This window comes from Xyrauchen texanus, chromosome 38, assembly GCF_025860055.1.
Source record: "Xyrauchen texanus isolate HMW12.3.18 chromosome 38, RBS_HiC_50CHRs, whole genome shotgun sequence".
Lineage (NCBI taxonomy): Eukaryota > Metazoa > Chordata > Actinopteri > Cypriniformes > Catostomidae > Xyrauchen > Xyrauchen texanus.
The window spans coordinates 26,385,071-26,407,035 of NC_068313.1; the positions used below are offsets into that span (position 1 = coordinate 26,385,071).

General features: G+C 36.4%; 2 protein-coding genes across 3 annotated transcripts; both read left to right on the plus strand.

Moving 5' to 3' along the window:
• The first annotated feature begins 733 nt into the window (after positions 1 to 733).
• LOC127632087 (nitric oxide synthase, inducible-like) lies at positions 734 to 13,769 on the plus strand. Its single transcript, XM_052110565.1, has 26 exons — positions 734 to 759; positions 1,354 to 1,412; positions 1,492 to 1,593; positions 2,667 to 2,815; positions 2,966 to 3,128; positions 3,221 to 3,312; positions 3,444 to 3,585; positions 3,815 to 3,954; positions 4,692 to 4,866; positions 4,960 to 5,061; positions 5,390 to 5,584; positions 5,719 to 5,801; positions 5,923 to 6,067; positions 6,649 to 6,753; positions 6,955 to 7,004; positions 7,113 to 7,287; positions 7,436 to 7,556; positions 7,835 to 7,913; positions 8,047 to 8,237; positions 8,328 to 8,494; positions 10,121 to 10,331; positions 10,604 to 10,691; positions 11,490 to 11,611; positions 11,720 to 11,868; positions 12,602 to 12,796; positions 12,912 to 13,769. The coding sequence occupies exons 2-26, from the start codon at positions 1,356 to 1,358 to the stop codon at positions 12,948 to 12,950; spliced, it is 3,237 nt and encodes a 1,078-aa protein (XP_051966525.1). The 5' UTR covers positions 734 to 759; positions 1,354 to 1,355; the 3' UTR covers positions 12,951 to 13,769.
• Positions 13,770 to 14,866: 1,097 nt separating this feature from the next.
• Positions 14,867 to 20,180, plus strand: mrps23 (mitochondrial ribosomal protein S23). 2 transcript variants are annotated; one of them, XM_052110620.1, is made up of 5 exons: positions 14,867 to 15,022; positions 17,410 to 17,589; positions 18,803 to 18,880; positions 18,973 to 19,096; positions 19,212 to 20,180. In XM_052110620.1, exons 1-5 carry the CDS (start codon positions 14,979 to 14,981, stop codon positions 19,362 to 19,364), a joined length of 579 nt encoding a protein of 192 aa, XP_051966580.1. In that variant the 5' UTR covers positions 14,867 to 14,978; the 3' UTR covers positions 19,365 to 20,180. The 2 variants fall into 2 exon arrangements, with proteins under 2 accessions (XP_051966580.1, XP_051966581.1); XM_052110621.1 differs by having other exon boundaries at positions 19,215 to 20,180.
• Positions 20,181 to 21,965: the final 1,785 nt, after the last annotated feature.

The window sequence follows — 21,965 nt, forward strand, 5'->3', positions numbered from 1 at the left end:
TGTTGTTGTTAAGTCACTAGATCTCGAGTCCTGGAGTCGAGTATTTCAACACTGCTTGTTATTATATTAATGACACTATAACCCTGAAATGTCTGTAATAAGGTTTTTTTAAGGCATCCTCCATCCAGTATACATTGGAAATTTTCAACATACTAATACGACAGCAATAATAATAATAATAATAATAATTTATTGTAATTTATAATTACAATAATAACAATAGTAAACAAGAATACAGTAAATAATAATAATTTATATATAGTTAGTATAGTGGTTGAGACTAGTGTATAGGTCCGGGGTTTGTTAAGTACATTCTGTAAATGTCTTTTTGATTATTTTTTAATGCAGAACTGTACAATAAAAATAGATTAACTATTTCATTCATACAGGCATCATACACATAGAGTATTTCTCAATAGGCATCAATCCATCTACATACAATATTCCTCTATGAGCTAATAATGTGCTGTCCTTCTGAAAATGAATGTGAAACTAACCCATTTGGCTTTAGTAGACAAGTCCAATAAATCCAGTTCATCATAAAAGTTTTACAGACACTGGAGTAGTCTGAAGATTCCAGTGGAGGCACAAGATTGTGACATTCGATAAGTGCTGATAAGACTGCGATTGAACTGCTTCTCTGTGCCACGACCAAAAACACTTGACCTGCCCTTACTTGCCATTGAGTATAAAAGCATCTTATACTGGGAAATCCACAGCTGCAGACTGAGAAGGGACTGCCTAACACCTGACGTGAAGGTAAAAACTCATGTATTCCATTTTGTTTTTCATATAATGCATATTACATTATAACGTTCATTTTGATCTATTCATTCCATGTATCTAAATCATATAGATATACAAAATAAATAAATACAAATTTACAAAAAGTTTCTATTTGTATGCATTAGTAAATGTATGAGGTGTCATGAACTAACAATGACCAATATTTTTAAAACATACATTTTGTAAATCTTGGTTAATGTTAATTTATAAGGATGCAATTGTTCTTTGTTAGTTCATGTTGGCTTGTAATGCATTAACTTATGTTTACATATTGTATGCAGCCTTTAATTTAAAACAAATATTGGTAATTGTGAAATTAACATTAAACAATGAATGCTGAAACAGTATTGTTCATTGTTAGTTCATGTGACATAGTTCATGAGCCTTATTTTAGTGTGTATTGTAATTATAATTGTTATTTATTTATTATTATCTTATTATTATTTTTTGGGTAAATATATATATATGTATATTAAGAAATTTAAATAGTATATCAGTACTGCAACTTTTGATTGCAAGGAATTCAAATTATTGAAATAATTTTCTATTAATTTACTTTTCTGAAAGACATGGGAAACCAGGTCACTAAAGACGACAAAAACACAATACTCCACCAGCAGCATACGGTGAGCAAAACTTTAATTTAAATTAAATTCAACATCATAAATCAAATGCAACATTCTGAAATGTTATTTGCTTATTTAGCAATGGGAGAGCAAAATGAATAAATGCCCATTTTCCAAGCAAGTGAAGAACTATGAGGATGGCTCGGGCTATCAAGACACATTACATCAGAGAGCTGTCAAGGTGAGTTATGGCTATATTACAGAGTTATAATAGAGATATTTCCCTATAACCCATACAAGCGTCAATGAGACAAGTGTGAGCAAATTTAGGGTTTAGTATAGCCATATTTCTTGCTATTCTAATGTTTGCAATTAGAATTTACATAGAACTCATGATGTCAGATTACATTTACTGGCAATTGCATATAGGTTAATTAGGGTGAATATACTGCAGGTAAAGTGGGAACTTTCTGATCATTTGTAATTGGTGTTGTTTTTCAAATATGATCCAGATTGCTACAACAGCGTCATCCCATTATAATTTAGTATGAATTTAAAGGATTGTTCACCCAAAAAGGAAAATTCTCTCATCATTTAATCACCATCATTCCATCCCAGATGTGTATGACTTTATTTCTTCTGCAAAGCATAAACAAACATTTTAAGAAGAATATCTCAGCTCTGTAGCTCCATTCAATGCAAGTGATTGGTGGCCAGAAATTTGAAGCTCCAAAATGGATATAAAGGCAGCAAAAGAGTAATCCATACATCTCCAGTGATTTAATCCATGTCTTTTGAAGAGATATGACAGGTGTGAGTGAGAAACAGATAAAAACAATTCACATTCTTTGTGCATATTTAAATTGTACCTACTGTGTATGGAGGAGAATTAATAGTAAAAAAAAGACTTAAATGTTGATCTGTTTCTCAACCACACCTATCATATCACTTCTGAAGACATGGATTAAACCACTGGAGTTGTATGGATTACTTTTATGCTGCCTTTATATCCTTTTTGGAGCTTCAAAGTTCTGGCCACCATTCACTTGCATTGAATGGACCAAGAGAGCTGAGATATTCTTCTAAAAATCTTTGTTTGTGTTCAGCAGAAGAAAGAAAGTCATACACTTCTGGGATGCATGCGTGAGTAAATGGTGGAGAATTGTCATTTTCGGGTGAACTATACCTTTAATGGTGATTTTCAAAAATGTAAGAATAGCCCAAACACATAATGATAGATGATTACGTTTAAGTGTCCCACTTTATCTGTATTTAATGGTAGGATAAGTTACCTTTTTTTCTCTTTTATTTTAGACCCAGACTTGCTTGTCTAAGGTTTGTGAGGGCTCTATTATGATGCCAAAATCTCTGATGAGCTGCCCTTCCTCCACCCTACAAGCCTCCAATGACATCCTCATGCAAGCCATTGATTTCATCAATCAATATTACAAGTCTTTTAAAAAGTAGGAAGAACTTATTATAATATAAAGGAAAAGATTTTTAGATCTTAAATTGTGTTTTCCTTTCTTGTAATTACTTAATAAATCAGATCATGAACATTTACTTTATTTGGGGTGAAAAGGATATTTGATTGATTAATGTCTATTACTCAGCGCAAAAAATGAGGAGCACCTGGCTCGTTTGGAGGAGGTCGCAATGGAGATAGATTCCACTGGATCATACAAACTCACCACAAAGGAACTGGAATTTGGAGCAAAGCAGGCATGGAGGAACGCACCAAGATGCATTGGCAGAATTCAGTGGGCTAATTTGCAGGTAGTTTCACCTCATCTAGACTGAAACATATAAAGGGAGTCTGTTTGGAATTGCACAGGTATATTTACATTAAGTCTTGTTGTCCTGTACAGCTGTTTGATGCACGTGAATGCAGAACTGCTGAGGATATGTTTCAGATGTTGTGTGATCATATTCAATTTGCCACCAATGAGGGCAACCTGAGGTACACCAAGAATGAGTTATTGCCAAGAATATGTTTTTCTAGCTTTTCAGTATCTAACCTTATGAAATCTTGATTGTCTTTGCAAACTTGATACAATGATGTTGTCACAATAAACATGTTTTTTTTTACAGGTCTGCCATCACTGTGTTCCCTCAAAGAACTGATGGCCAACATGATTTCCGTGTATGGAATAATCAGCTCCTAAAGTACGCTGGCTACAAAATGGCAGATGGTACAATAATAGGAGATCCTGGCAGTGTAGACTTTACAGAGGTAAATACAAGTTTCTTTTCTATATAAATCTGAGGAGTATTACTATTACTCTTTTTCCAAACACTTCACAGTTTTTATTGACAGTATTAGGGTAGCTAACATATAATGACTAATGACACATTTTTTTAATTCAACATCAAGATTTTAGGTTAAAATGTACATGTATGTGTAAGGGACTTTTTTTTATTTATTCATTTATTTTTAATAATTTATTGTCCAATTCCAACAGATGTGCATCCAGATTGGGTGGACCCCAAAGTATGGTATTTTTGATGTGCTTCCACTTGTGCTACAAGCTAATGGAGAGGACCCTCAGCTTTTTGAAATTCCTCAACATTTGATTTTGGAAGTTCCCATGGAGCACCCACAGTAAGTGACATGGGCCCCATACTCTTGTTGGCTTGGAAAACAAGCTCTCAACAGATTAAAATAGCTGATTGATTAACTCTAAAATGCTGGGTTGCATCAATATGTGTGCAAGGTACTTTTACAAAGTCCCAAAGCCATACAGTACATTCAATCCAGTTACATACATGTAATCTTGAGTGCAATGTTGTTTACATATGCCACCTGAGCTATTGATTGAGGTGCTCAAAAATCTGAGATGGCTTGCATTCCACTTGGTTTTGTAGTAAATCTGCTTGCTTCTTGAAAAGAACATTATTCAAGGCTTTTCCCTTTAAAAGCTCACTTTAAAAAAAACTTTAAAATCAACCGCCTCATGGCACTTCAAGATCAGACTAGAGTGGAAAAGCCATTGGAACTGAAGAGAACCTGTCTCTGCCTCATTTTTTCATCCAGACTCGACAAATGAGTTTAAATGTGGCCTAATGTCATGTTCTCAAAGAAGTCTCATTCTTACACTTCACTCTACAAAGCTACCTAATTAGTTTTCTGAAGTACATTGTGAATTGATTGAAGTGCTGGTTGATGGAGCCAAAAAGGTGCAACCATGCAGACCTGGATATGTTACAGATTTGTACCAGAAAATGGGCCATATGAGGGCATGAAAAATAATGTATTATACACTATATCCAAATGCAGCATATTTTCTGCTCTTGAAGTGTTTGCATGCAGAAGTGATGAGGTTTTGTGCATTTCTTCAGGTATGAATGGTTTAAGGATTTGAACCTCCGATGGTATGCATTGCCTGCGGTGTCCAACATGTTGCTAGAGATCGGTGGTCTTGAATTCACAGCATGTCCCTTCAATGGGTGGTACATGGGCACTGAAATTGGAGTGAGGAACTTCTGTGATGCCAAGCGCTACAACATTCTTGAGGTGCTGCTACATGTCTTTCAGCCCAAAGACATTGCAATAAAGCAAGTGTTTCTTTGAAACTGATATTCTGTTTTGTTGTCTTACGTTTTGCAGCGTGTTGGCCGTCTAATGGGCCTGGAGACGCAAAAGCTGTCCTCACTTTGGAAGGACCAGGCCCTGGTAGCCATCAATGTTGCAGTGATGCATAGTTTTCAGGTAAAGTGTTCACCCTGTAGAGTAGATGTAAAAAATCATTTTAAAATGCATTGGTTTATAAATGTATTTTTTTAACTATTGACCTAAGAAACTGCACTTAATTTGTAACCGTGGTCCACAATTTACCCATTTTACATATTTTTTGTAATCAGGATTTAAATATTCTATATAAAAAATTGACTTTCTCACAAAGCCTGGTTCCAATGCCAAAAACTACTGGAAATTGGGCAAAAAAAGTACCTATTATTCAGTTGTAGGTTTAACTTGTGGTTTGGATTGTTAGGCTTTTATTTGTCAGATTTTGACCTCTTGTCTTGCTGACATATAGAAAAAAAAGGTCACCATCACTGATCACCATTCTGCATCTGAGTCCTTCATGATGCACATGGAGACAGAAATGCGTCTGCGTGGTGGCTGTCCAGCCGATTGGGTTTGGCTGGTGCCGCCAATGTCTGGCTCTCTCTGCTCTGTGTTCCACCAGGAAATGCTGAACTACATCCTTTCACCATTCTTCTATTACCAGGTATCATCCAAAATACATCTGCAAAGTATCTAGACTGCAATAATCTGCATTATTGGAATATTCTTGTGACAGAGTAAATGGATATTCCTTTTATAATATAATACCTTATAATGTGTGTTTGTTGCCATGTGAAGTCTGACCCATGGTTGACATACAAGTGGAAGGACAAGAAAAGAAAAGTGAGGAGGTGTAAAGTTAGCTTCAAGGGCTTGATAAGGTATAGTACCACCATTTAATTTCCATTCAGTGCTGTTTTCTCACTTGAGATTTGACTTCAACAATGTTATGGATGTTTCAAAGGTTAGTTAGCTGAAATTCTTGTTTTTCCCCACCTCTAGTGTTGTGCTCTTCTCTCAAACACTCATTAAATCAGCCTTGGCCAAGAGGGTGCGTTGCACCATACTCTATGCCACAGAAACAGGGAAATCACAAACCTTTGCTAAGAAACTCAATGCCATGATGAACTGTGCTTTCACCTCTAAGGTAAGAGGATCATTACCCCAAATCCTATGCATCTCAACATTGTACAAAGAATTGTATAGATAATGTCTTAAATACATTTTGTATTGCATTCTCTAAACACATATATAAATGTTGCAAACAAAGTAGGCTATCTATTTTCAAACATGTGTCAAAGAAACATGTAAGTGATCAGACTGATCTCACAGTGAAATCGAAAGTAGTAGGTGAACTTTTCTTTAGCTAAAATTGGTCTGTGCTCACCAAAATTCGAAACACTGCTCCCAGTGGTGGAAGCAGGGTTGTTGGGCATATAGGCACGTGCAAGCTCCATTTTTCTGATTATATGTCCATGAAGGACCACCAAAAGTGAGTTGTAAAGTGTCATTTTCATCTGTACTTATACAATACAGGGAAAATGAATGCATATTATTTAAACTGTACACCCAAACCTGAACCTAACCATCAGTGGTGATAAAAATGTAATGTTAGGGGGGGAAATGCAACATAGATTAGATTAATAGATTATACTATGGGAAATAAAGGACTACTTTATGTCAGACATCATGAATATAGAGATTACAACCCCTTCTTTCTTCATACAGGTTGTGTGCATGGAGGAATACAACTTCAGTGATCTTGAAAAGGAAAGCCTTCTTATGGTTGTCACTAGCACCTTTGGTGATGGAGACTGTCCGGGAAATGGAGCGGTGTGAACAAATAACCTCATTATTCACACACATTACCTTTAATTATTGCACAATTTATAGTACAATTCAGCAAAATGAGAAAGTGTTTCACCAGAACTCATTGATGTTTGCACAATAACGACAATATATTTTACCTAACCAGAACGAGATTCTTGCTGTTGGCAAGTTGGTTTGGTGACATGATTTTTCTTCTCTTCTCAGAGTTTCAAGAAACAGCTTCTCAGCCTAGAAACCCTCAGAAACCAAGTCAGGTAGTTTTTCAAATACTCTAAATGCATTTTAAGGGGCTACCACTCTTGTTTAGAATATTTTTTTTTTAAATGAGGGGACCCATAGCTGATTCTTTCCCACACACACAGGTACTGTGTATTTGGTCTCGGTTCTCGAATGTACCCCCAGTTCTGTGCATTCGCCCATGCAGTGGATGCAAAGTTTGCAATGCTGGGAGCCATTCGAGTGTCCTCCACAGGTGAAGGAGATGAGCTGAATGGACAGGAGGACGAGTTCTCATCCTGGGCTTGCACTGCCTTTGAGGTGTGAGGTCATTGTAAATAATGTTTGTTGACCGATAATGGCTAGTGTTGTACTGGTGATAAATGTTAAATATCCAGTTCAAATATTTTCAGTAATTAGATTTGTAAAATGTGTCTGTATTTATGAGCTGTTTGCATTTTATATGTAGGATGCATGCAAGGAGTTTAAAGTCAAAGGGCAGCTTCCAGGAACTGGTCGTATGGTGGACACCTGGGATCCTGAGAGACACAGAGTTCAGAATGACACTTGTACACTTGACCGAATCGCAGGTACATCAAGACCTGTTTTCTTGTCAAACTGCTGCTAGTAATGATGTATTAATGCATTTTGTCATTTTTATTACAGTATATTTAAAAAAATATTGTACAACAGTTGAATTGTTATACATAGAGTATTGTTGGAGTGCATTTGCATTCAAATCGGAACCAAATTAAGAAATGTGACCATAAAAACTATATTTGTACATTAGATAAATAGGGTACAAGCAAATAGGGTACTATTTATATTGATTTTGATATTACTGTCTAAACTAAGCTTGATTTTACAGCTTTGTCAGCTCTTCATTCTAAAGATGTGGTTTATATGAAGCTAAAGAAAAGACAGAATCTACAGAGTCCACAATCAAGGTTGGTTTTTCAAACTAACAACTGAGATGCAATATATAATCTTTTATAAATAATGTTTGTTTTTAGAAAAGAAACAGGATTTTGTAGAATTGTGTTCCTTACAGTTTTGTTCCCCTCTCTCTTTTGCTCTTAGTCGTGCCACAATATTGGTGGAGCTGGAGATGAATGGGAACACAGAACCCTTAAACTTCGCCCCTGGAGACCATGTGGGGATTTTCCCTGGGAACTCACCTGAGTTAGTAGCTGGCATCCTAAGGCATGTTTCTAATGCCCCTCCTATCAACCAGAGCCTTCGCCTGGAATTCCTCAGTGATTCCTACCCTGGTATTAAACCATGTAACCTAATCACACAATTACAACAATAGACGTCTGACACCTAAAAGTGTAATAATGCCTAGTAATGCTGTCTTGCAGATGGTGAAAGGTGGCAGAAAAATGAACGATTACCACCATGTCCTCTTGCCCAAGCTCTTACGTACCTTCTAGATGTCACCACACCACCATCACAAAGTTTCCTCCGCAAGCTGTCAAAAATGACAAAGCAGGAAGACCACCGACAGCGCCTGCTAGCATTAGCTCTGGTAAGACTCTCATTCTTAAACATAAGTTAAACTGCACACATTTCAGTTTATATTAAAGATGAAATGTGTAACTTTTTTGATATCAAAATACTTTCTAATATCCTAGTTTATTGTTCATTGACAACTATAAGTCAGCCATTCGTGGGATTAGCACCCCCAAAAGTGTAAACACTGAGCCTCCCAGGCTCTATCAAAACATTGATGTTTATATTTTGAGCAGCCCGCTCGGCTCCACCCATCCCTTTCTGTCAAAATCTACAGCGTGAGTTTGGGGCGTGGCTACCTGTAGTAAACTGTTCAACCAGTAGAATATGAACATCCATGGCAGACGTGTTACAGAGGAAATGAAACTTAGCTTTATCAAAATTCTAAGACTAGAGTTAAACATTTACAACGTGGAGGACTTTTAAGGAATTTTTGGGGGTTTGATTCTTGTCGTGTTGCTTCTCGACAGGTAAGCTATACTCTGGTATTGCCACACAAGATAGCTCATTACGGTCAAGCTTCAGATACATTCGTAAGATGCTCGGAATATTTATTGTTACGCTTACTAGTCACCAAGAACTATCCAACCTCTTGTGCTAGATCCCCCGCACACCAGCTTCCGTTCAATCCAGCGATGTTATTGGACAAGCCGATTCCTCTGAAACGCTTTGTGTCCAGTGTGTTTATTTACAGTAATAGTGGTGTTATTTATTATGACGTTAAACGTTTATCACCATTTAAGTAGTATTGCCTATTTGTTCATAGGTAATCAGCGAGTGCAAAGGGCGTGATAGGTCTGAGGGGTGTTGGCAAAGGTTTTTGAAAACATACTCTATTTTTGTAATTCCGTTTGGTGCCACCAGAAGCGCAGAAATGACACTTCACCTTTAAATTTTGATTGATGATGGCTTTCTTAGAAACATATTGAAAGTGATAAGAGTGTAAATGAAATGCGTATATGAAAAAACATCCTTTAGAATGTTTTTGAGTAAACTACAAAAATTCAAAGAGAAAGATCTCAGAAAGTAACTGTATGGATTTACACACAGACAGGGTGCCACCCGTCCCTTAAAATACGGGATCGTCCCGTATTTAAAGATAAAATGATGCGTCCTATATTGAACCAATACGGGACGCGATTTGTCCCGTATTTAAGCTGGTCACGGTGAAATCGTTCCAGATCGCCAATTTAACATTGATTTAAGTTGGAATATTTCTGTCTGAAGGGTCCGTCTGAAAAGTCCACACACTGTGCTAAAACTGTGCAGTTTTTCTATATAAATGTTCAATAAGATCAAACAATGTATGAATACAATCATATAGACAAGTACAGGTGAAGGAAAAAAATAAACATATTATTTAATTATTTAAAAAAATGATATAGGAGTCATGGGTCAGGAAGGTTCTCACTATGAGAACGGATATTCTATACAACATTTATTAATAACATATATATTAACTCAACACATTTATTGCTAAAACTGTGGAGGATGTGATTAGGGGCTGTGATCCCCATATACTTTATAAATACTATAAGACTGTACCCAGGCTAGAATATTTTGGAAAGTTCCATTGTGCATATGCATTATGCTGTTATCAATATAATTTATGTTAAATACATTCTAAAACATCTCTCTACAGGACTTTCAGGTCTATTCCACATGGAAAGACTTCCGCAAACCCACCTTCCTTGAAGTTCTGGAGGAGTTTCCCTCTTTGGAACTTTCTGCAGCATTTCTTCTCAGCCATCTGCCTCTGTTGAGGCCACGACTCTACTCTATCAGCTCCTCTCCAGAACTCCACCCTCAGGAGCTCCACCTCACTGTGGCTGTGATCAGCTATTACACTCAGGGTATGTGAAAACCTCATACCAGGTTTGCCAAAATTTTACAAATAAAAAACAGAAGAATTCATTACTTTTGAATTTTGTGGGCATTTTTGGTAGCATTTTTGCCCCAAGCCCCCCAACATTTCAGACCCGGCAGGAAGGGAATCTGTTTTATTGTCTTGTAGAACATTTTCCCTAGGACACTAATAATTTATTAACTGATACCTGAACAGTTGAACATTCTAATAGACATCCTAGAACTTCCAATATTTGTATATATTTTATGCTGTCATTAGAGGGAAAGGGTCCACTACATTTTGGTCTCTGCAGTACCTGGCTCAATACCATCAAAGAAGGAGATATGGTGCCCTGCTTCATCCATAGGTATGAAACAAAAATTATATATATTATGTATATATATTTTTTTTAATGTTAGTTACACTTTATTTTACATTATGTGTACTTTCAGTATACTTACAGTGTACTCACCCAAGAAAGTACTGTGTAATATTAGGTAACTACATGTACTTAATATGGGTTAAGGTTAGGGTTGGTTAGGTTTAGTACCTAGTAATTACTGTAGTTTTTGTACTTATATAGTACATAAATATAGAACAGTACTGTAGGGGGCCTGGGTAGCTCAACGAGTATTGACGCTGACTACCACCCCTGGTGTCGCAAGATCAAATCCCAGGGTGTACTGAGTGACTCCAGCCAGGTCTCCTAAGAAACCAAATTGGCCCGGTTGCTAGTTAGGGTAGAGTCACATGGGGTAACAATAATGTGGTTCTCGCACTCATGGGCCTTGTGGTGAGTTGTGCATGGATGCCACAGAGAACAGAATGAAGCCTCCAGGCACGCTAGGTCTCCCCAGTAACGTGCTCAACAAGCCACTTGATAAGATGCGCGGAATGATGGTCTCAGAATCGGAGGCAACTGAGATTCATCCTCCGCCACCCGGACTGATGCGAGTCACTACACCACCACGAGGACTTAGAGCACATTGGGAATTGGGCATTCCAAATTGGGGAGAAAATGTGAGAAACAAAAGACCAGTTCTGTAAAATGAAGTGCTACCCTAAAGTTTCTAGTTTAAAACACAAAATCAGTAAAAGAAAAATACACACAATATGCAGAGACAATATCAGAACTTGCTAATGTTTTCCATTTAAACATTTTCAGATCTGATGGGTTCCATCTCCCATCTGACCCCAGTGCTCCTTGTATTCTTGTGGGAGCTGGGAGCGGTATTGCTCCCTTCCGCAGCTTCTGGCAACAACAATTCCATGACATGAAAAAAACAGGTATTGAACTATATCCCTTATCACATTCAAATGGTTTGAAGTGAAGCGTTCCACTTGAAATTGGCTTGCATCAAGTTGTTGGCCCTTAAGTTGTGTTATTTATCCTAGGTCTGAAAGGGAACCCTATAACACTTGTGTTCGGGTGTCGAGATTCAGATACTGATCATCTTTACAGAGAAGAGACTCTGGACATGAGAGATAATGGCACTCTGAGCAGTATCACAACAGCTTACTCTAGGCAGGCTGGTCAACCCAAGGTAAAGCCTTCACTTGATAATACAACCTTTTAGTTTAAAATCAATTTTATGTATTGTAGTTATATATACAGTACCATAATATACAACCATTTTTATCCATGTCAACATTTATCTCGATAAATATAAAGGCCTATTGGAACAAAAATTATATATGTGTATACTACAGCCATTTCTTTTCTTTTCGCGTGAACAAATGATACTGCTATCACTGTAGCTAACTTTAAAACTAGTGGGTTGATGTCCCGTGTCACAAATCCAGTGACGCTGGTAGTGATGATTCTCTTTGACCAATCAGTGATCTGCAGCATTTTGACATCACATTTAGTATCAGCTCGGCTTGCTTGGAACCTCGACCAAGGTGGTACTAAAAAAAGTACCAAGTACCATCCACAGTGTAAAACCCCCCAAAAGTGAGCAGAGTCGAGTTGTACAGTGCAGTGGAAAAGCCACATTTGTTTTCCCAGGAGGTCTCCCATCCAGCTACTGACCAGGCTCAGAACAAATGTCCACAAATAAATCAAGTTTAACCCACAGTTTTCTTTCCAGTTATTCTTTTCTGAAAGATTAATCTTGTTACATCTCCTTGCTGATGTTCATAGCTAATAAAAAGAAAAATCATTACTTCTTACAGTAAGAAAAAAATATATGTGACCCACCATTCTATGCTACACATTTAAAATGACATTAGCTGGGGGGTCTGCAGACTAATATTTAATTTTTGCACCTGGTACAGGTATATGTTCAGGATATCTTGCGAGAGCAATTAAGTTACAAGGTCTATGAGGTCTTGCACCAGAGTCCAGGTCATCTGTACATCTGTGGGGGAATAAACATGGCTCGTGATGTAGCTGCCACCATTAAGGAAATCCTGGTCAGCCGGCTGGGCATCACTTTTACTCAGGCTGAAGAATATCTGTCAAGCCTCAAGGTGAACCTAAAACATGTCACATTTCAATGCCACTTCAGTTTGGTTCTGAAAGGCTGAATTGATTGAACATTTCTTTGGTCATTCATTTTATTTTGTCATAATTTTTTGTACACAGAAGGAGAAGCGGTACCATGAGGACATCTTTAGATCGTAGTGCTGGAGTTCAGCCTTCACCTTTTTACTCTCCAAACACTATGCACACAATAAAAAGAGCAAAAAGGTTGATGGAGGGGAGAGTAAACAGAAACAGTTCTTTAAGTTATTTGATATATATTTTTCAAAAAACTAGTCAGTAATATTGCCAGAATCAGGGAAACCTCTCATAACCAAATCTCAGATACACTTGTAAACAGGGACACACCAGTTCACATCAGTAAAACACAATATAACACAATATAACATGTTAACATAGAACTAATTGCACAATAAAGCCACAGCAATACTTGCCGGAGAACGCAGTCTAGTCATCAGAATACATTTTAGATAGTACAGTTTTGTTTAAAAACTTTGTATGTTTTTTCTTGCTTTTTCATTTTTGTGTTTTGATTCTTTTAACTTGAAGTAAGTTACAGTAAGTTGTTCAATGTTCTACAATTAAGACATGCAAGTAATATTTAACAAAATTTGTTTTGTTAAACAAATACCTGGACAATTATTTTAAGCACTTTGCTATACTGTACACAAGACATTTTGGCAGGACAGTAATTGCAGGGAGTTAAAGATATAGCTCACCCAAAAATAAAAATGTGTATCATCATTTACTCACCCTGGTGCCATTCCAGATGTGTATACTTTCTTTCTTCAGCAGAATACAAATGAAGATTTTTAGAAGAATGTCTCTGCTCTGTAGGTCGATACAATGCAAGTGAATGGTGATCAGACCTTTGTAGCTGCCAAAATCACATAAAGGAAACATAAAAGTAATCTAAATATCTCCAGTGTTTAAATCCATATCTTCAGAAGCAATTTAATAGGTGTGTGTGTGTGTGTGTGTGTGTGTGTGTGTGTGTGTGTGTGTGTGTGTGTGTGTGTGTGTGTGTGTGTGAGCGTGTATTTATCACTTTGTGGGGACCAAATGTCCCCATAAGGATAGTAAAACCCGAAATTTTTGACCTTGTGGGGACATTTTGTCGGTCCCCATGAGGAAAACAGCTTATAAATCATACTAAATTATGTTTTTTGAAAATGTAAAAATGCAGAATGTTTTCTGTGAGGGTTAGGTTTAGGGGTAGGGTTAGGTTTAGGGGATAAAATATAAAGTTTGTACAGTATAAAAGTCATTATGTCTATGGAAAGTCCCCATAAAACATGGAAACACAACATGTGTGTGTGTGTGTGTGTGTGTGTGTGTGAAACAGAACAACATTTAAGTAATTTTTCTCTAAATCTCCACTTTAACTTTCACTTTCAGATTAGAACGTGAAACTAAACAGGCACCACGTGTGACTTTCAGATGTAAAATTGAAAGCGGAAGTGAAGATTCAGAGTTAAAAAAAAGACTTTTTTATTATTATTTGTTTCTCACCCACACATATCATATAGCTTCTGAAGACATGTATTTAACCACTGGAGTCTTATGGATGTTTCCTTTTGTCAGACCTTTGTAACTGATTTTATTATCCTAAAATCTTCTAAACTTTGTTTGTGTTCTGCTGAAGAAAGAAAGTCATACATATCTGGGATGGCATGGTGAGGGTGAGTAAATGATGAGTTTGGTGAACTATCCCTTTAAGTGCCATGCTCAAGGGAACAGTAATAGTTCACCACTACCTGGCTGATATCAAACCAAAACCTTTGTGTTAGCAGCTTCAATCCTTATTAATTTGGTTGCTTCCAACTGACAATGTTGAATTCATTATGTTAAACATGTTCATGTCTCCTACTTTGTCTATATTAATATAAATGTAAATATTAATTTAAAAATATATTTGGATAAGCATTGCGTTTCATAATAAACTGTCTGTAATAAGCAAAATTCTGTTGTCCTGTATTTATTATTAAATATGATTTGCTTCGCATCCAGTTTGATCGTAGTTTGTCTTTGATGAGCACCCGTAGTTACACCGGAAATAGTGGACTCGTGTTGCAGCAGAGAGCGTTTTATCACCACTATCACGATATCAGCTTTTTAAATGACATTTATTAGGATCTAATTATATGTGTAGGATCATATAGAGCTATTATGGCTGGAAGTCGACTTGAGAAATTTGGAACTGTTTATACACGGTAAGCGTTTGTGACGGCACGCGATTCATGATGCAAAAGGGATCACTTCAAGGTTAAAGGAAATATGTTTTGTTTTAAATCTGTCGGTGTTTAAAGTAGAGGTCTATTTAAAATGCATAATTTAATATGAAAATGTACATTACATTGTGTCCCTTTTAACTAGACAATCAACGCTTCTTTAATCTGAAAGCATTAAAACGGATACATTTATTTTGTAAAGTGTATCTGATTTGTATAATGCTTTAGAAATGACGCCTATTACCATTACAGTAAAGCTTTTTGAATATAGGCAAGGCAAGTTGATATACACTGGCGGCCAAAAGTTCGGAATAATGTACAGATTTTGCTGTTTCGGAAGGACATTGGTACTATAATTCACCAAAGTGGCATTCAACTGATCACAAAGTACAGTCAGGAAATTACTGATGTAAAAAAAAAAAAAAACAGCACCATCTCTACAACATCTTATATCCATGCTGGTTGAATAACCATGCTAAATTGCTAATTTGATACTAGAAAATCAGTTATATCAAACAGTTGAAATCTATTCGTTAAATGAAGCCTAACATTGCCTTTGCGTTTGTTTTTGAGTTGCCACAGTATGCAATACAATATGCATGTCTTAAGATCAATATTAGGTCAAAAATGGCAAAAAATAAATAGCTTTCTCTATGAACTCGTTAGTCAATCATTATTGTGAGGAATGAAGGCAATACAATACTTGAAATTGACAAAAAACTGAACAGTATTAAAATATAAAAAGACAGCTGGCTCTAACAAGGACAGAAAGAGATGTGGAAGGCCAGATGTACAACTAAACGAGGATAAGCACATCAAAGTTTATAGTTTGAGAAATACACTTCAAATTTCCTCAGCTTACAGCTTCTTTGAATTCTACCCACTCAACACCAGTTTCATGTACAACAGTAAAGAGAAGACTCAGGGGTGCAGGCCTTATGGGAAGAATTGCAAAGAAAAAATACTTTTGAAACAGAAAAAAAAAAAGAAAAGGTTAGAGTGGGCAAAGAAACACAGACATTGGCAACAGATAATTGGAAAAGAGTGTTATGGATCTTAACCCCATTGAGCTTTTGTGAGATCATCTAGACTGTAAGGTGCGTGAGAAGTGCCTGACAAGACAGTCACATCTATGGGAAGTGCTACAGGAAGTGTGGGGTAAAATGACTGGCAGCCATATCACCCTGCATCTCTTTCCTGGTTGCCCACTAAAGCTAAGCAGGGTTGAGCCTGGCCAGTACCTGGATGGGAGACCTCCTGGGGAAAACCAAGGTTGCTGCTGGAAGTGGTATTAGGGAGGCCAGCAGGGGGTGCTCACCCTACAGTCTGTGTGGGTCCTAATGCCCCAGTATAGTGACGGGGACACTATACTGTAAAAAAGGCACCATCCTTCGGATGAGATGTTAAACCAAGGTCCTGACTCTCTGTGGTCATTAAAAATCCCAGGACACTTCTCGTAAAGAGTAGGGGTGTAACCCCGGTGTCCTGGCCAAATACCCCCCCATTGGCCCCTATCTACCATAGCATTGTATTAATCTCCATCCCTGAATTGGCTACATAACTATACTCTCTCCTCTCCACCAATAGCTGGTGTGTGGTGGGCGTTCTGGTGCACTATGGCTGCTGTCGCATCATCCAGGTGGATGTTGCACACTGGTGGTGGTTGAGGAGATTCCCCCTATGTAAAGCGCTTTGAGTGCCTAGAAAAGTGCTATATAAATGCAAGGAATTATTATTATTATTATTATTATTATGTCACCTGAGTATCTGGACAAACGGACAGTTAGAATGCCAAGGATCTGCAAAGCTGTCATTGCTACATGTGGAGGATATTTTGACGAGAACTCTTTGTAGTTTTTAAGTAGTTTACTCATTGTAATAGTCATTTTAATGTCCTGACTATACATTGTGTTCAGTTGAATGCCACTTTGGTAAATAAAAGTACCAATTTCTTTCTATAAGAGCAAAATCTGTACACCAACAATGTATAAAGCACATTTCAAACAATAAAAAAAAAAAAAAAAAATCATTTAAAAAAAATGCTGTACGATCAGTTGCACAGTTTTCAGTCCGTAAATGCACAGTTAAACCGATGTGTTTTCAGTCTGGACTTGAATGTGGCTCTTCTGGAAGCTGGGTCCAGCTGCAGGTGCCATAATAGCTAAACGATGTGTCACCTTGTTTTGAGTGAACCCTTGGAATTTCTAACTGACCTTTGTCTTGTTATTGTTTAACTGAAGGAAGTGTTAAAAATGTGTTTCATAGATAACGTTTTTTGCTACTTGTCAAGTTATTTGTAGCATTGAAACTTGGTTCACGCCGCTCATGTTTTTAATTGATTGATAAATGATTGGTCAACTGTTTTGAAGGGTTCGAGATTTAATGCGTGCTGGAGTCATCAAGCAGAAGGAAAAGCCCATCTGGTTTGATGTTTATGCTGCTTTTCCTCCTAAGAGAGAGCCCCTCTATGAGAAACCTGTGAGACAAGTGAAGAGACATGCTGCTGACTCTGTACCTGAAATACTCTACAAAGAGGATGAAATACGAGCGTGAGTTAAAAAAAAATCCTGTAAAATACATAATGTTTTTTTGTTTGTTGTTAACTTTGAAGACTTTTTTTTTTTTTTAGAGTCAGAATATTATTGCTTGGCATTGATTATTGCTATCCTACTCTAACTCTGTGCCCTTCATTTGTGCGTTGTGTTCTCCATTTTCTGTTTATATGCTATTAGTTTATGTATTTTACACCGATGTCTTAAAAGATACCTTTATTATATGTATTCATTGAATTTGACGAGTATATTGTGAGCTTCAGGGTTCCCACATTGATAAAACAGTAAATATAATTTTAAAATTGTGAATCCAGGGCCAGAAATGTAATTGAAATGAAAAGATCTCTATGCAATATTTAAATTTCTATTGGATTGGCACGTATAAAATATTCTTTCTCCCTGAAAGACATCACTGAAATAAATCTGAGAAATCTCACTGGTCTCTGTGACAGCACTAGACTAAGCAAACACACAGACCACAGTCACATTGTAGGAATATGTCACCCAAAAATGAAAATTCTCTCATTTACTCACCCTCATGCCACCCCAGATGTGTGTGACTTTCTTTCTTCTGCAGAACACAAATACAGATTTTTAGCAGAATATCTCAGCTCTGTAGGTCAATTCAGTGCATGTGAATGGTGTCCAGAAATTTGTAGCTCCAAAAAGTAGATAAAGTCAGCATAAAATTAATCCATACGATTGTTTTACTCCCAAGTCTTCAGAAGTGTTCCAGTTTGTGTTGGGTGAGAAACAGACCAAAATATAACTTCTTTTTCACTTTACAACTAGCCATTGCAGTCTCTTGTACACATCCTTGAACTTGACGTATGCGATGACTGCTAGATCATTACATTATTTTAAAACTAAATCTCTAAAATGATGTACAAAAACTATCTTTTAACATTATAAATGTATGATACTTGAATATATTTGTTTATTATAAAACTTTGTTAATGTTTACGAAATTCATTTTGATGTTGAAATGCATAAATCTTAAAAATAGGTTAAAAAAATGTTTTGAGTGCAGTATAACTTATATAAAATCAATGGGAAGGTCATGGGAAAAAGTCACGGAAATTCATGGACAAAATGGGTGTGAACACTGGAGCTTAGGAAAGGCATTATGTTTATTATTACTATGTTGTTGAACAACCAAGTGTACTATAACCTGTGCAGTAAAGGCAAACCTTTTTTCCTCTGATTTTAGGAAGTTCTTTGAAGTTTATGGTAGTGGACCCAGAGCTTTTGAGATCCTCAAGCCCAACTTTGTGTCACCATGCCAGAAGTAAGATTTGATGTACTGCCCATCAGAAAAATAAGAAGAGGTGATAATTATAGTTATTTTTTATTTAACTGTACAGGTGTGTCTTTGTGCAGGTTTGTGATGAAGTACAATGAATTAGAAAGCCGAGGGGACATAAAACCCAAGATGCTGTTTGAAGAGACAGCCAAAGTGCTCCTAGCAGAGGGTATTTATTTAAGGAAGAGAGGAGGACCCGTGGTGAGTATGAGTCCTTTGATAGCTGAATAATTCCTTGGATTAATTCTTTCTCTCAGTGGAAGTTTGTCACCTTTCTATGTAGGTTGTTAAATTTGTCATGTTTCCTGATGACCAGCAGGTGTCGACAGAGTCCCGGGACCCCTTGCTGAACATGAAGTTGACCGACATGTTGGCAGAGCAGCAAAGAGACACGGAAACAGAGACAAATGTTCCAGAGAAGGAGCCTCAGGCAGAGGCAGTCAACACTGACAGTCAGACGTCTTCGTAAATGTATCAGTTCCTCTCTGTTAGCGCAACATAAACTGGTCCTGCCTCAGCCTCAACAAGATGTAACATCAGGCATTTCTTGACCCATGGAGCACAGATATTGTTCCTTCATTTGTAAGCACTGCGTAAAATGCAGAACAGTGTGTGTCTGCTCCCCTCTTGGTGTCAAAGGTGGGAAGTTTGAACACATTTGTACATGTCAAGTACAGTTGGAACTGTTTAGGCTTGTGATTTGTATAGCCATGCAGCTTTTGGAGTTTTTTTCTTCCCCCACAGCATTTTCATGTTATGTGATAGAGCGCTAGCACGTGTATGAATTTGTAATGTCTGTAATAAAATATGTGGACTGTTTACTGGAAGTATTTATTCCATTAACTGCATTAGTGGAAAATTGTCAGCATAGTAATCTCTGGAAGTTAAAAGTTGTTAGATAATAATCCAAGACATGAAGAACAAGGCTTGAACAATAGAAGGTTAGTACTGCAGAACCATCCAACATTAATAAAAAAAAATGGTACGAAGACTGTTGAAATAAATTTGTGTCATACAGTGTGGAGACATTTTAATGTCTTTAATAAAATATGTGGAGTGTTTAATTGGAGTATGCCATTAACAGCAGGAGTAGAAAATTGTCAGCTTAGTAAATACTTAATAAAAGGTTATATATTTGCAATTGTCTGAGTATCTCATAAACCTATGATTCATATAAATGTTAAACTGTAACGTTTTATATTTTATACTGTTAATTTATCTTTATTACTGGTGCATTGTTGGCAGGATTTCACTCCAAGGAATGTGGATGGGAATAAAAATCATGAATGTGTAATTTATTGAAAGTAATTTTTTTTTTTTTTTTGCACAATGGGTAAATTCAAGGATGTAAATAATTTCAAAAGGCACAAAAAACACTACATGGAATATAAGAAGTGAGCTGTTTTATTATTATTTTAGAAGACTTTTTTCAGAATACAGAATTTATAAAAAACACTTCAGAAACAAAAAACAAAAATTCACTCAATTTTATAAAAATATTTTTGATGGATATTTGTCACTGTACAATAAGGTTTTTTTTTTTTTTTTTGTAAATTCATTAGGTATCATGACCTAACAATGAACAGTATATTTTTAAAGCATTTATTAACCTTAATTGTATTAAAATAAAACAATTGGCAATTTTTTAGTTCTTAATTCATTAGCTAATATTAACATCTACACATTTTAATTAAAATAAAATGTATTAGTATGTGTTAAAATTAACATTAACCAAGACTAAAAAGTGCTAAAAAAAAGTTTCATTTTTAGTTCATATAAAATAATTTAGTTAACTGAACAATACAAACTTGTTATAAAATGTAACCAAAATTGACAATCTTTTCTGTCTTTTTTTTTTTATTACATTCTTGTATTATTTTCATTATTCATAGCTCACATTTTGTTTTGTGTGTCCTACAAATAATTGTTCTTTTTTTCTTTGAACAAATGATTCTGGTTTAGCAGAGTACTGATTAGCTACATGTTTTTACATTGCTCTCTAAGTGGCTTTACAATTGTGATTTCTTGTGTTTCTCTGTTTGTATTGAAGTCGACGGCTGCCTCGAGCTGAAAGGCGCTCAACAGTCATTCACAATCTTTATCCGCTAGATGGCACTGATGTGATGTCTATTGCTTCAAGTGTGTGACTCAAGTACACATGCTTCACGTCATGCATTTGGAGGCTCTGAGAGCTGTCAAAATGTATTTTGTATCTATGCACATATTGGATAACATTTTGCCCCTAAGTCATTTATTTGTTTCTATGCTGCATTTCAATTTGTGTCATTTTGTCAACATTAATGGATTTTATATGTGTTTTCATGTGTGCATGAACATACAGTGTGTGTGTGTGTGTGTGTGTGTGTGTGTGTGTGTGTGTGTGTGTGTGTGTGTGTGTGTGTGTGTGTGTGTGTGTTGGTGTGGAGGACCCAGATATGGTTGAAATTAGAGAAGGAGAGGCGTGAAAGTAGTAAAGGCAGAGAGCGTGACGGTCGCTCTGAGGGTGTTTGACTGTCTGCTGCACCTTTACTCTCCTGCTCTTAAAAACAACCCTCACTAAAAGTACTATGGTAACTGTAGTTCGAGCCAAAGTACTATAGTTAGCACAGTTATTGTTACTACGTTAAACTATAATGGACTAAAAGGATAACTGGGAATAATTTTGTTCCAAACCCATATGACTTACTTTCTTCTGTAAAACCCAAAATGAAGTGTTAAGCAGAATCGTAGCTTCAGTCACTATTCACTTTCATTGTGTATATATATATATATAAAGGAGACTGTGACTGCCAGTCCCTAATATTTTGTTTATAATCATTTGTGTTTCACAGAAGAAAGATGGTTGAACTGTCCCTTTAATATGTGACTTCTTTTTTTGATGATAGTGGTGTCAAATTCCAAGTTACATTTTTCTTTTAGAAACAATAAGTTTTATTGTAGGCTATTATGGTGTAAACTATGGTTACAGTGGTAATATTTTGCAAAGGAAATACTTAAGAGGGAAAAGCCCAATAAGTGGGTGCGCAGTCTTCCAATCCAATTTCAAATCCTTATTGGCAAAAATATAAAA